The following is a 14,406-nucleotide window of genomic DNA, read 5'->3' as shown; positions in this document are numbered from 1 at the left end:
TAAAAGTCCTCCTGTTTTTAAAAGTCAACATTATGACAGGAACTTAACACAAGGATAGTTTTCACTCAGGGTGGGCAGTGGCATTGGGACAAATTATATATTTCACAAGCCCATAGCACCATCTGATGTCTAACCCTGGAACAGCAGGAGAAGAGCTCGACACTGAAGATGCATTTTGATGTCTAGTGTTTTGAATGTTTGTATGAGTGGAAATAGAAACACAAAGTTCAACACAAAAACATATGTTTCTGCTTTTATTAATTATACACATAAACCACACACCATCTGTGCATTTGTTGCAGCACAAGAGAAACAGGAACCCTCACTGCTTGGCCCCTGACTGTGTCAGATGTAGGATTTGTGGTAATGAAGAGAACCTCCCTTTACTGAGAATACACTGGAGTGCAAAAAATACAGCATGAATCAATAACGTGGTCGTCATAGTGAAAGATATATTGAAAAGTCATAACATGCAGAAATGAAAAAATGAAAACAGGATGTCAGCTCACAGAAATCAGTGCTGAGAATGTAAACCTACATTTTCAGATGCTACAATCATTTCTATGCACTGGGAACGATTTCCAAACATTGTGAATGCCTATAAAGTCGATAGGTCATTGGAAGTCGCATCAGTCACATCTTAAAGCTTATTGATGGATTTCATCCACTGATCAACACTGATACCACATCTGTGTTTAGATTTCAGTCAGCAGATTGATCTTTATTATAAATGATACATTATTAATATAGTTACACATGTTTATTAATCGTATTAATTAATCACCAAAAGTAATACAAAAACAAAATAAACACCCCTCCTCCTAAAAAACAGGAGACAACAAGGAACAGAAAAAATAGTAAACATATTTTTTTAATGGAATCCCGAGTACAAAAAATTTATTTTACATTTATTGTTTTCTAAAGACAAAGAAGCACAAAGCTTTTCTTCAAATTTTGAAAGAGACTGTAGAAACTGATTCACAACGAAGAAGATAAAGGGAAATATATTTACATATGTTCAGCTCTGCCAAAGATACAATACAGCGTTTATCTGATATATACATATGCATGCATGCATGCACCTGCAGACAAAACCAGGTACTGTAAGTCTATGTTCACCATCCGGAGGTGACTCTGGAAACTGCACAGGACAAGCTGCACTATCTGCACTCCAACTAATGAAAGACGACTGTTTAATATTTTAAATGGTAATCATAATCACTGAGCAAATATAAATCAAGCCAAATTGATCAATTATATAATATACGTAAGGCAACAATGTAATGCCATAACTATAGTTGAAACTGATGTGATTTGCTGTATTCCAGCAATATGACTATTTATCTTGTCCCTTTTCATGTGTTATGTTGCCATGTTCTAACAACAAAGTATTTTTTAACAAAATGCCATGACTGTTTTTGCAAAATGAGAATTGTTAACGGGTACAGTTGCATTATGAGAAAAAACATATTTCAAACATATTCCTGGTTTCAACAGAGTAGATTATCATGAATCTTTTTGACAATCTTCGTCAAGAGGTTCTTTGTTGGACTGAACGATGCCACGATCTCTTCAATCTGTTTGATCCTGCAAATCCAATAAAAAATATTATTCTTAGTTGTTTGGTTCTTTCTGGCCCTTAAAGAAACTGTGTAATATAGCCTTCATATGATTATCAGCAAAGCCTTTATGCTAGCACAACACTTTGCTTTATGTAAGTGTTAAATTTGCATGTACCTCCACCTGGATGTCAAGAGTAAAAGTTTCCTTATTTTAAAGGTCCTAAATTTTTCAATTAATAAAAGTCATACTTACTCAGAGCTTCCGATCATGTTCTTAAAGCTCTCTACTTGAAGGACGCAGAGGTGGTTGATCAAACTGACAGAGAGGACCACCTCAAACTTGGAAAATTTCTTGAGACTACTGAAGACAATGTGCACTCTGGAGGAAGAAAACAGGATATACAACGATTGTGATAATTTGAAAATTAATTAATCAATTTAAGCCCAGATATAAATTGTTCCTGATGTGATGTTGAGTAAATGTTTAAAGTTATTAATGCCCATAAGTACCACTGCCTGGAGCAGGGTTCGGTAGTACAGTACCAATCTGGTGACAGATTTGAGGCCATTTTATTGGTTTTGGACTTCAAATTTGTCAAAATGGGGAAATAAGGTATCGAGATGCTTTAAATTAAAATGTGCCTGATGATATTATCACAGTTTCATATCCTGATCCTCAAAAAATGTTGGTAAATTTTAAACTTTAAAGGTAAATTCAGCTTTAAAATGTGCTTAATATTGCACAGAGGTAAGGAATCTTTCAAAAGTCTTACTGAGTGTCGACACAGCTGATGTTCAGGATGTCGAGCCTTAAACCTCCCCACATTTTCAGCAGACGCAGCTCCTCTCCCAGCAGACGACAGCGACTCACCACCAGGCCAACGTCATGGAGCAGCTGCATACACCAGGAGACAAAAGTCATCAGAGGAAAGATCTGTCTGACTCAACTAAGCATATAAGAAAAAAAAAAAAAAAAAAAAAGTACAATATCTGTTCTTGGACTACAAATTAACAGAACTTTAATCAAACTGGCCATAAATTAAAAATAACAACATCCAACCCTGGATCTTTGTTGTTTCTCCATTTGCGCATACCTTTGGCACATGTTTACTTGTTGGATACTTCTCCACCCATGAGGTTTCACTCTCAATGTACTGAGAGAGTAGTTTGTGAACGAGGCGGGCATGGGGCTGCGACTTCTCATCTAGTTGGAAAACAAAAATTACAAATTACCAGTTACAGCTATGTCCTCCATACTTAAAATGCCAATGGAAAGATTGGAAGACTTAAGTAATATGAATAGGACATGGAAGGCAGTCAGATAGCATAGAGACCCATAACATATATATATACAGTATATATGTATATATATGTAGATATTGTTTTTTTCTCACCATCAAGTTGGAGTTTGAAGGTGATGTGAGATATCTTCCTCTCTGACTGATTATCAGCACCTGTTCCTTCAATAAAAACACAAATAGTTTGGGTGGTAAACACTGGTTTTAATGACAAATTGTTTCCTGACATAAAAGATGAGGTTCTCAGTTTACACAAAAGCAACAAGTATATTTTCTTTCTTTTTTGCCTGTACAAATGGATGAACATCTTAATTCAAAATGTTAAACTACAGTAAAATAGTATTAACTACTATTAATTAGACTATATAATGATATTTAAAAAATCTCACCTTTGTATTTTTCATACGCCAACTGCAGATGCATGGTGTCATGGAGAAAAGTGTAGACTATGCAGTTGTCCTTCTTCTCTCCAGACCTCCATTCATTCACCCTGAGGTAAGACACATACAAAAAGGTATTAACTTGAATATATTTGTGTACAAACACTGAAAATAAAGCCCATAAAGAGCATTGAGTGAAATAAGCTCAGGGGCTCATTAATAAAGAGTTGAGGAGAGCAACAGAAAACACAGAGATGAAAATAGTAAAATGAAAGGGGGATTTTCTTAATGTGTGTACTTTAAAGAACAGACAAGGTTCAGCATCAACAGCTCTTTGCAAATGAGCTCCGACATATTTCGAGAGCAAGGCCTAAGCCTAAACATGTGAAAACCAATTAAACCTACATATGCAGCACGGTGACATGGCTCCTGAAGTTCCTCGTTTCAGCTTCCAGCCTCTTGATTTTATTTAAATCCTGCTGCTTCTGCAACTCCAGTTCAGACATTTGTCTGTGGCAGGAACAATGAGAAGAATAAGAAACAGTCTACATTTCTGTCAGACATTACATGAAAAAGATCCTTAACAATATTCTCAACTAACCTTTCATTATCGGCCAAAACTTCAGTGACTTTCTTAATTTCTGTAAAAAAACAAAACAAAACAGTGACCAGTTCAAGCTTGTGAAAAATATCAAAACAATAATAAAAGTTAAGATGATTAACCCAAGTTACCTTCCTGACGTGATTTCAGACTTGGTTTATCTTCAAAGCCTTTTTCTTCAACTGCAGCAAGTTCTAAAGCAAGGAAAAATAGAAAGGTGGTAAAGCTACATTACATTTATAAAAACTGCAGAGATATGGAAGCATCAGAAACTGGACAGCCATGGCTCATTTCCCCACAGTAGCTATACCTGTTTCTAATTCACAAATACAGTCATCCAGACTTTTTATCATTTCATCTGCTTTCTCAATTGTTCCTCTCAACTTCTGTTGCTCCTCCTGAAAAGATGAAAAGGACAATTACCTTCCACGTTTAAAACAATGTCAAATGTTAGTAATTGAGTATTTCTGTGTGACGACTCTTACCAGATTAGCCTGCACAAGATTCGAGTACAGGTCCTCCTTCATTTCATGTGACTGAGCTTTGCTCGTCTTTCTGAAGAAGTTATTTCTCTCTTTTAGTTTTACACCGAAGGATTTGAGCTGTGGATTCAGACAGATGGATATTTATGGGGAATCAGAAAAAGAAATATTTGTGGTCATCATGGTAACAATCAGGAAAACAAATTGCAGTTATAAATAAACTTAACCATCCATTAATACCCCTTTCTCTGAAGAATCTCTCATCTCTTCCCACAAAGGTCTGTTAACAATCTTCAGGGGTTTGTCTAGGTCCCGCATTCGCACCTTAAACCTGTGGACATAAACAGGCCTGATTTAGAGTTTCAGTTGTAATATCTGAGTTTCCAGAGATAAGTTTATAAGTTTGATTCTGTGATTTCTGGCACACTGTTAAAAGATGATGTTCTGCGTTACAAAGCTGTGAACAAAGAATTCCTTTGTGAATTATGACAATCCGCTGGTAAGAGTTTTCTGAAGGGCATTCACTCCAATTTAAAACGAAGCATAAACCCTTCTCATGGAAATTAAACCAATGGATAAACAGTTTAATTTGACAAATAGTTTAAATCTTTATACAATCTGAAGCGTACATACCCCTCCACCTTTTCTGTGAGGTTCAGGACATTTGTCTCGTACACCATCTGTTTAGGACGGCTAATATGCCTGTCTTTCAGTAAATCCATTGGTGAGCGATCTGTGTCTGACAAAATCTGCCAAAACAAAACAAATGATCACATCACTGCATTTGGCTGTTTCTTTTTTTTTAATCTTGAAAAATTAATAAAGATGAACCTACTCTGCCAGGAAGGATACTTTGCCGAGGATTATGGATGACGAAGTCTATGTTAAAGAGTTTAAAGAACTCTAACACAGTAATGGTGCCATCATCCAGTTTCTGTAATCAAAACATAGAAGACAGTTAAATAACTTTCATTAAGGAGTTAAGATTTCACTGATACTTTTGTAAAATATGCCAGCAAAATACCTTTTGCTCATCACTTGCATAGTCTTCAAGCTGGGATTCAAACAGGCTTTGTTTCAAAGCTGAGAAATAAGGAAATATATTTCACAAACACAGTAAAAATAATTGTATCAAAGGAAGCATAATTAAGTTGAAAAAAGATGGGATAATAAGGAACTTCATCCCATCTATTTGAAACCATAATAAGAACTTACTGGACTCAAATGCAGCTTCACATCTGATGCTGGTTGTGTGACTGCTGCTGGAGCCATCAGTAGTGTGTGTAGTCATATTCGGAGCTGTGCTAATGTTCCCATCACCCTCCACAAAATGAGACTGTAATTCCTTGCAAAACAAATAAACATACAAACAAAAAACAATTGGAAAATGCAAAAACACAAAAGAAGAATGTCTTCAAAAAAAAAAAAAGAAATTGTAATGTAATATAGTGCAAATTCTCTGTGTAAAAGCAAAACTTTAAGTACTAGCTTGCCATTGAGGAGAGGTGACTGTTATTTGACTTACCATTTCAACGTCAGTGGATGCTTTCATTCTCTTCTCATCCTCCATATTATTGTCATCTTTTGGCAAAGGCCTCTTCTTTCCATTGACAGCAAAAATAAGGTCCTTTTCAAAAACATCTTCCTCTAAAAGCTCATCGATGTTGAATTCCTGGGAATGACTCACTTTTTCACTGACTTTCTGGGGACTCCTTGGGTCCAGCGTTTCAGACATATCTTCATAACTTCCAAGCTCTTCATCGTAAATATCACTCACATCGTTGTTAGAATCACTCATTTGATTAGTAACATTGACAGTTATTGTCTTTGTACGGTCTCCCACAGAATTCACCTTCTTTGGATCATCAGGTTTGCTTCTTTGTGGGAGTTTCGGCTTAAAGCCTCCCATTGAGAGTCTTGACATAAGTTGTTTAGTCTTCAAGTTGAAAGGAGTAGTAGTAGTTGAGGCTTCTTCTTGTGTAAGACACTGAGCTTGTGTATTATCTTGACTATTTACCAAACCCATTTCAGGTTCAGGCTCCTGTACAGGCAGGGGTTGCGGTGCCGTTTCGTCTTTTGAGTTTTTGTCCAAGTCGTGGTCCAACTGAGCCAAAGGTGCTGTGCCGCTTTCCATGGCCATAGTATCAGGAGCTGTATTTATCATGTGGCTCAAACGCCTTACTTTTGACAGGACATCAGCTAAACTCATTCGTCTAGACTTCCGTGAATGTAACATATCAGCATCTTGGTCAATAGCACTGGGAGAACTTTCAATCTTCTGTGATAAAGAAGTGTTATTTCTTGGTCCGGGTTCTTTCCAGGTCGCAATTTCACTCAAGTCAGTGGAATCTGGACAGTTTGCAATTACCACACCATTAGGGATAGATGAACCCAGTGCTTCATTGCTCTGCTGTGACGTTGCCTCGGTTTCCTTCAAATGATCAGAATTGGGGCAGGATTCTTCTGTTGAAGAAAGACATTGAGGGAGTTTACCTGTGCAGGTTTGTCCCAAAATGTGGCCTGTTTGAGCTTCAGTCATATCCATGCTTACATTGTTTTCTGAACAGTCTGTCATGGGTTTATATTGTGGCTTCTCCATGGGAGCTGGAACAAAACCTGGAGCTACATTTTCTGCATCCAAAAAAGGCTTCTGCACTTGAAGGTAGCCATTTGTACTGGCACCTTCTACAGGGGATGGCGCAGCCAGAGTAACTGCTTTGGTGATCACAGGATTAGTCCATGGGCCACTCATCTTAGACAGGGAGTTTTGAAGTCCTGGATCCAGGCTGTGTACTGACGAGGATCTGCTTCTTTCTCTCTTCCTCACAGTTAAAGGCAAATCTGCGTTTCCGTTGGTGGATATGATGTTTGATTCTTGGCATGGAAGAACTGAATCTGAAACTGAATTGCTGGCAATATTTACAGTGAGGCATTGGGTCATATCCATAGCTCCATCATTTGAATTGAACCTTGCTGTTTTCTCACAAGTAGGTAAAAAGTCGACATTTTGCTGTGACTGTGGTCCCAAATGACTTTCTATGTTAACAGTGCAACCTCGTCTCACATCCATAGCTGCATCATTTGCACTGAACGTCGCCATTTTCTCACCACAAGTAGGTAAAAAGTCCAAATTTTGGTGTGACTTTGGTCCTGCATTACTTGCAATGTTTACAGTGTGACTTTTTGTGACATCCATAGCTGCATCACTCGCAGTGAACCTCACGGTTTTCTCTCCACATGTAGGTACAGGGTCGACATTTTGGTGTGATGGCAGTCCAGAGACAGAGGAAATGTTTACAGTGTGACTTCGCGTCACATCCATAGCTGCATCACTTGAAGTGAACCTCACTGTTTTCTCTCCAGAAGTAGGTAAAAAGTCCATATTTTGGTGTGACTGGAGTCCCAGATGACTTGTAATGTTTACAGTGTGACTTCGCGTCACATCCATAGCTGCATCATTTGCAGTGAACCTCACAGTTTTATCTCCACAAATAGGCAGACGATCAACATTTTGGTGTGATGGCACTTCAATCTCCGAGGCAATGTTTACAGTGTGACTTCGTGTCACATCCATACAGGCATTATCTGCAGTGAACCTCACTGTCTTCTCTCCACATGTAGGTAAGAAGTTCAAGTTTGGGTCGGGCTGTGGTTCGAAATGAGCGGCAATGTTGACCGTGTGACTTTGTGTCACATCCATAGCTGCACCATCTGCAGAGAACCTCACTGTTTTCTCTCTGCAGTCGTCTTTAGCATCAAAGTTGACCTGAGGGAGAAAGTCATGAGAGAAAAATGAATGTGCTTTTCATGGAATTCTGAGTTAGCATCATTTAGATAGACAGATGGATAGATGGAGATAGATAGATACTTTATTCATCCTCTAGGGGAAATTAATGTGTCCATTAGTTCATTACTCCAGCGCCACTATCCATTACAAAACAAACAAAAACAAAACGCAAACAAAATTAAAAAAAGTCTGCGATGCCATTCTGAAAGAAATAATACATGCAATCCTTTCAACATACCACTAAAGAGAATACAGCGAATACAATTATTAAGAATTAAAGCTGGTTTAACCGATTTTAACTCGATATAGAACAAGCTGAAAACACAACACACATATTATCATCTTATAAAATTGTTAGGGTGAATGTGTTGGATAATTATATATATACACATTCAATAAATACATAAACATCAGAATTCATTTGGAGTCATGTTTCTCTGCCCTTGATGAATAAATACTCTCCAGCAACTATCAGAAAGTTAAAGCTCACCTGATGTCTTTGCATCTTTGTCTTTAAAGAAGTCTTCAAAGAGTTCTCCATACCTAAATGTGGACATGACATTTTTAATCAAACTTAATTGAGACACCATGGAAGTGTCTAATGGTTGATTTATTACAACCTCTGTTCAATTGCTTTATTCTATATACCAGGAAAACACTACATAAAATATAACATCATCCATAAACACATTAAATTTTTACTTTTAAAGCCATAACCATAACTCACATTCTCAAAGAAACTATTTGTTCTTTAGTTCAAATGTTACATTTTGATTTGTGGTGTTATTATTATGACTGTCCAAAAAGTCTAATTTTGGCTCAGTTATAATTAAACAAAACAATTTGAAAGGTTTGTTGTTCCCATACCTTTAAAATTAGATGATCCGGGTACTTCACTGCTCTGCAGTTGTGAAGTCATCTCTGTTTTCCTCAAGTTACCACTTTGGGAGTACATGTCTTGTGAGGGAAAAAGATACTGAAGAGGATCATCTGTATCTGCGATTCCTAAAATTTTGCCTGTTTGAGCCTCAGTAATATCCATGCTTACATCACCTTCAGGACAGATTGGAGCCCCATCTGATGAGTCTCTAATGTTAGAGGATGATGCAGCTTTAGGTGGACCATATTTCTCACTTTCTTGTGTCTCCACAGGGCAAACTGAATCTGACACTAAGTTACTGTCTATATTTACAGTGAGGCACTCAGTCATATCCATAGCTGCATCATTTGAATTGAATCTCACAGTTTTCTCTCTGCAAGGTGAAAAGCCCAGATTTTGGAGTGACTGCAGTTTGAAATCAGTGATGTTGACTGTGTGACTTTGTGTCACATCCATACAGGCATCATCTGCAGAAAACCTCACTGTTTTCTCTCTGTAGTCATCTTCAGTGTCCAACTTGTCCTGGTGGTGAAGAAAAAGAATATCAATTTAAGTAATTTAAAACATTAATGTTTATGCATTCCTTTTAAAGCATTTTTGTTTATTTCAAAGGCAAATAACAAATGTGTCAGGATATGTGAACCAATATTGTATAACAAGTAGAAACCAAATACAGCTATAAGAATTTAACTTTGTTTGAAAGCATTCAGTGCAAGTAAGCTGTATAATAATTTATTCTGCAAAAAAAACATGCATAATTTAAGTAAGTGAATAGTTAAGCCCACCTGATGTCTTTGCACCTTTGGTTTTAAAGATGGCTTCAATGAGGTTTCCATACCTAACGTGGATATAGAGAATTAAATAACCAAATTCCCCCATTTGGGAAATTAATACAATAGAAATTATGGCACTTTATGAAGTTGTTTTTTGTCCTAAACTAAAATCTGTACATCATAATTTACATTACCAACATAACAGTCATGTTTTGTTCAAGTGGTCTGTGGTCTGATTTTGGTTACTTACTCAAAATAAACCAGAGGTTTTATGGTTTCCATACCTGTACGGTTAGATGATCCAAGTGCTTCACTGCTCTTCTGTGCTGAAGTCATGTTTGCTTTCTTCAGACTTTCACTGTGGGGGTACATGTCTTGTGTGGGTAAAAGAAACTGAAAAGGATCATCTGAACCAGTGATTCCTATAATGTGGCCTGTTTGAGCTTCAGTCAGATCCATGCTCATGTCATTTTCAGAACAGACTGCACCTCCAACAGATGTTTCTCCAGAGCTGCGGCTTGTATTTAGTAACCGATTATCTTTACCTACATCAGCCCTCTGCGTTTTAGGCATGGACAGGGAGCTGTTTGTGTTAGTGTCTTTAGAGGATGCTGTAGTAGATGGTACCATTCTTTCAATCACAGGATTAACAGTGGGGCCACTTGGTTTAGAGAGACTTGCAAGGAAGTTATTAAATCCGGTATCCAAACCACCTGCTGACATTTGCTGAAGAGCTAATGGACCATGGGCAATGTTAACAGTGTGACTCTGAGTCATGTCCATAAACTCATCATCCGCAGTGAACATCATTGTTTTCTCTCTGCATTCATTTTTTGCATCAAAGTTGACCTGAAGAAGAAAAGGCACTTTGTTACCACATATTCACAAAAAAAATTTGCTTTCAACTGTAATCTTTAATGGGCATTGAAACAGAACATTTTGAAAACTGTACTGATGCATGTGAAGTGCAACTCATATATACAGTACATGAGCTGATTCTCCAAAAACTGAGCATATAATTTTATGTTGTACTTTTCATATGGTCATTAGTTTCAGTTGATGTCAATAAAGTATGAAGGATAATTTTCAGACAACGAAGTAAAATAATTAAAAATCTCACCTTGTGTCTTGGATGAGAAACATGTAGAGAAGGATTCTTCAAGGATGTCATATCTGAATATGAAAATTCAAATATAACAGAATTAGATATATAGATATTTTATGGACAAAACAATTAATCAAAGAATAACAAATAATCTGGAGAATAATCAATAAATAAAATTGAAAAGTTCATGTTAAAAAAATCACAAATGAGATATGATTGTAATATAAGATATATGAGAATTATGCTCAAGGCATTTCAAATGATCACACAATCAGTTCTATTCCACACATAGAGAATGAAACATTATAGGACATTATGAAATTATACGAGCATCTAAGAAAAATTTAATTTGAAATTCTGGTTTTATGATGCTAAGTATCAAGACAAGGCAGTATGTACAGTAGTACTGAAAGAATTAGCCCAATAATCAGTTTAATTGATAGAAACTTCAGTACCTTTGGGGTCAGAATATCCCAGGGTTTTACTGCTCTGTAGCTGTTTGGTCTTCATCATCTCCGTCGTTTGTGATACTCTTTTTTTAGAGTGGGCATACATGTCTTCTGTGGGGAAAAGACACTGAAAAGGATCGTCATCATCTGTGACTCCCAGAATGCGGTCAGTTTGAGCTTCGGTCATATCCATGCTAACATTAACTTCTGGACAGAGTACACTGCCATCAGATGATTCCCCAGTCCTCATGGAAGCATTTTGTGACTTCTTCCTCATAGCTGAAACTGAAGGTGGAACCTGATTCTCTTTGTCCACAACAGCCTTTTGTGTTTTAATATTGGCAAGGGAGTTGTTTGTCTCAACGGTGGCACTCGGTTTAGATAGACTTGCAAGGAAGTTTTCAAATCCTGGATCCAAACTAGGCACTGATGAGGATAAGTCCATGTTTCTGCCAGTGGGTAGTGATACGGACACATTTGTCATGTTGAAAGTCCGACTAAGGGTCATATCCATGGATGCATCACCTGCAGTGAACATCACTGTTTTTTCTCCACCAGTTGGTAAAGCGTCATAGTTTTGGAGGGAAATGTCTGCAATAGTTGCATCACTAGCAATGTTTATAGTGTGACTGTGGGTCATGTCCATGAATGCTTCATCTGTAGAAAACATCACTGTTTTCTCCACAAGGTTTTCCTCAGTATCAAAGCTGACCTGGTGAAGTTAAGTTACTTTATGTCAGTCAATATTCATTGAGCATTATAATACTATAAGAAATATAATTATAACAAAGCAGTTTAACCATGTACTGGTACCGTAACAGTGGTAAGAAATACAACATTGATAAAACAACAAAGCATTATTGAGGAGTGACTTCAAGCTCACCTTATCCTGTTGTTGAGAAGCATGTAGAGGGGCATTTAAAAGGGTTGCCATTCCTAAATTTGGAGACTTGAATTCAGTAATAGCAAGGAACAGATTATCTAAGCATTTAGTAATAACTGTTTTTTAAGTAAAACAAAAAAAAACATTGATATCCTTACCCATGATCTGTTGAGTCCCATCTTCCACCACCTGGACCCTTGATATAATATAATATAAATTGATGTTGTTAGGACAAATTTTAAATTATCATCTGAAATACAGCTGAATATAGCTTGAAAGGATCAAGTCACCTTACCTATTCTGTGTGGTTGCTGCCGCTGCTATGAAATAACAGGGCAAATATTAAAAAGGTGCTTTAATAAATATGGGAAATATGTGTTTATAAATATTACTACATTACATACTTGCTGTCATTATCTCTTGTAAAGGACTTCGGGCAGGAGAGGCATTTTTCACATCCCTGTAAAGTTAAAGTATTGATTGGGATGAAATATCAGTGTATTTGTATATGAAGAATGAAATGACTTTGGTTCAACTAGTGTCTCACTTTGAAAACAGAAGAACATCGTTGGCAGGGGCAAAACTGACTCTTCTTGAATTCCTTTTTTCCACAGGTCTGGCACATTCCACCTTAATTAAAGTAAAGACAATATAAAAAAGTTTAATATGCATACTTAAAAAAATGATACTGTAATTATCAGGTAGAATTCACAAATCAAGTAATCCATTTACCACATTTTCCTGTTGCTCTGGGTCAGGGAATCTGGCTGATTTCCGTGGGGCTTTTAAAATCTGGAAAACAAAAAAACAAAACATAAATAAAATAATTATTATAATATTAATAATAATTGTAAATGATATGGACCTAATAAAAAGAATAAATATATGTATATTTTTTGTCTAATTATTTATAGCACTGACCGAGGAAATGCGCCGTTTGGAGAATCCACTGCTTTCACTGTAACGCAAAACATGAACCACTGTAAGCTCTGGTGTGCATGCATGTTAAGTGAATCCAGTGATACCACAAGACACATGTTAATGCCATGGCCTTCTGGTAATGTATAGACAGCTTTCTTTCAATAACATAATTTTTACTCACTCATTCTTTGCAGACTCCTGGGACTCCATCTTCAACTGTAAAAGTATGGATACAAGGTTTTATTCCTGTAAATCCCAGCTTCAGCAGCATATAATTGAAATTAAGTTAATGAGACATGGCCTTTTCAGTGGCATACAGTAGCTACTGTGCTTAGGTTTTAGGCGCTTTAGGCACAGATGTTTAGTCTTATCCTTCAAAGAATAGCATCAGGGAAGCATCTGATCAGTACCAAAGCTAAAGGATGCAGCAAATGCTGATTTCATTTTTTTGCTTTTGTTTACTGCACTTTTTAAGTTTATTGATATATTAAACACTCATGACCTTATTTTTGAAAGCATACTCACGTTACTTTTAGTGCCTAAAGCTTTTGCACATTTCTGTATATGCAACATTTGCCTGAACTTCTATTGACGTACTGCAAGAATAGCCTTTTCTTGGGCACCAAATAAATAATCAGCTTGGTGGGTGAGTTCGTTGACAAAGACTGTTTTTCAGAAACAGGTTTTGTTAGTGCAAAAAAGAACATTTCCTCCACGGTATGATAATACAGGTGTCTGTCATTCAGTCTTGATAATAAGTTAATTGTGCCTCAATGATATCAGGAAAACGTGGAAGTTCGCAAACATTAGTTATATGCTTTTTGTTAAGACGTTAGGTGGATATGGATTTCCCCCATGTCAACAAACGGTAACTATACCACCGCAAAACACTTTCTTAAAATCGTTAATGAGTTTAAATTGGTCTTCATTTAGCATAGAAAACAAACTAAACATTATTGACCTCGCTGGCAGGAATATAACACTGACTTAAAGTGCGCATATTTAGTCAACGCTAACGTTCGTATTAGCTTGCCATTCGAAATATGAATAAGAAAACAACGGAAAACCATAGAATAATTACAGGACATACCTTGAAGTTGTTACGAGCTAATCCCTCGAGTTTTACAAGGGATACAGCTTTGTTATTAGTTGTTAATTAATTTAAAATACTTTTCATGTCGCTTATTTTTAGCTGGGTCGGTATGCAAACCTGCTCACTGGGGCTAACGTCAACGAGCGTTAATGCTAACGTCTAGAGTTTTGAATTTAGCCGCCTCCACGCATG

General features: G+C 36.8%; 1 protein-coding gene across 2 annotated transcripts; it reads right to left on the bottom strand.

The window, feature by feature from the left end:
- Nucleotides 1-256: 256 nt before the first annotated feature.
- Nucleotides 257-14,375, bottom strand: knl1 (kinetochore scaffold 1). 2 transcript variants are annotated; one of them, XM_056363365.1, is made up of 32 exons: nucleotides 14,212-14,375; nucleotides 13,303-13,337; nucleotides 13,122-13,158; nucleotides 12,933-12,992; nucleotides 12,748-12,830; nucleotides 12,605-12,660; nucleotides 12,496-12,520; nucleotides 12,359-12,396; nucleotides 12,201-12,253; nucleotides 11,324-12,029; nucleotides 10,884-10,936; nucleotides 10,048-10,612; nucleotides 9,776-9,828; nucleotides 8,978-9,512; nucleotides 8,601-8,653; nucleotides 5,849-8,089; nucleotides 5,539-5,668; nucleotides 5,348-5,406; nucleotides 5,159-5,257; nucleotides 4,957-5,072; nucleotides 4,564-4,654; nucleotides 4,327-4,443; nucleotides 4,152-4,239; nucleotides 3,973-4,035; nucleotides 3,842-3,881; nucleotides 3,646-3,750; nucleotides 3,250-3,350; nucleotides 2,957-3,016; nucleotides 2,657-2,766; nucleotides 2,336-2,457; nucleotides 1,816-1,941; nucleotides 257-1,587 (listed from the first exon to the last, which is right to left on the bottom strand). In XM_056363365.1, exons 2-32 carry the CDS (start codon nucleotides 13,329-13,331, stop codon nucleotides 1,491-1,493), a joined length of 6,111 nt encoding a protein of 2,036 aa, XP_056219340.1. In that variant the 5' UTR covers nucleotides 13,332-13,337; nucleotides 14,212-14,375; the 3' UTR covers nucleotides 257-1,490. The 2 variants fall into 2 exon arrangements, with proteins under 2 accessions (XP_056219340.1, XP_056219339.1); XM_056363364.1 differs by having other exon boundaries at nucleotides 2,957-3,022; nucleotides 14,212-14,374.
- Nucleotides 14,376-14,406: the final 31 nt, after the last annotated feature.

The sequence above is a fragment of the Seriola aureovittata genome, chromosome 19 (assembly GCF_021018895.1).
Source record: "Seriola aureovittata isolate HTS-2021-v1 ecotype China chromosome 19, ASM2101889v1, whole genome shotgun sequence".
Classification (NCBI taxonomy): domain Eukaryota; kingdom Metazoa; phylum Chordata; class Actinopteri; order Carangiformes; family Carangidae; genus Seriola; species Seriola aureovittata.
Note: the sequence above shows the minus strand (reverse complement) of the source record. Positions and strands in the feature narration are given on the sequence as shown.

What these genes read in the sequence shown, in the direction of transcription:
- knl1 (XM_056363364.1), bottom strand. Translation starts at nt 13,331, where the DNA reads ATGGAGTCCCAGGAGTCTGCAAAGAATGA. An exon ending in ACAAGAGATAATGACAGCAA is followed by an intron (nt 12,521 to 12,604) that starts GTATGTAATGTA and finishes GTTATTTCATAG; the next exon opens with CAGCGGCAGCAACCACACAG. An exon ending in TATTTGTGAATTAGAAACAG is followed by an intron (nt 4,036 to 4,151) that starts GTATAGCTACTG and finishes TCCTTGCTTTAG; the next exon opens with AACTTGCTGCAGTTGAAGAA.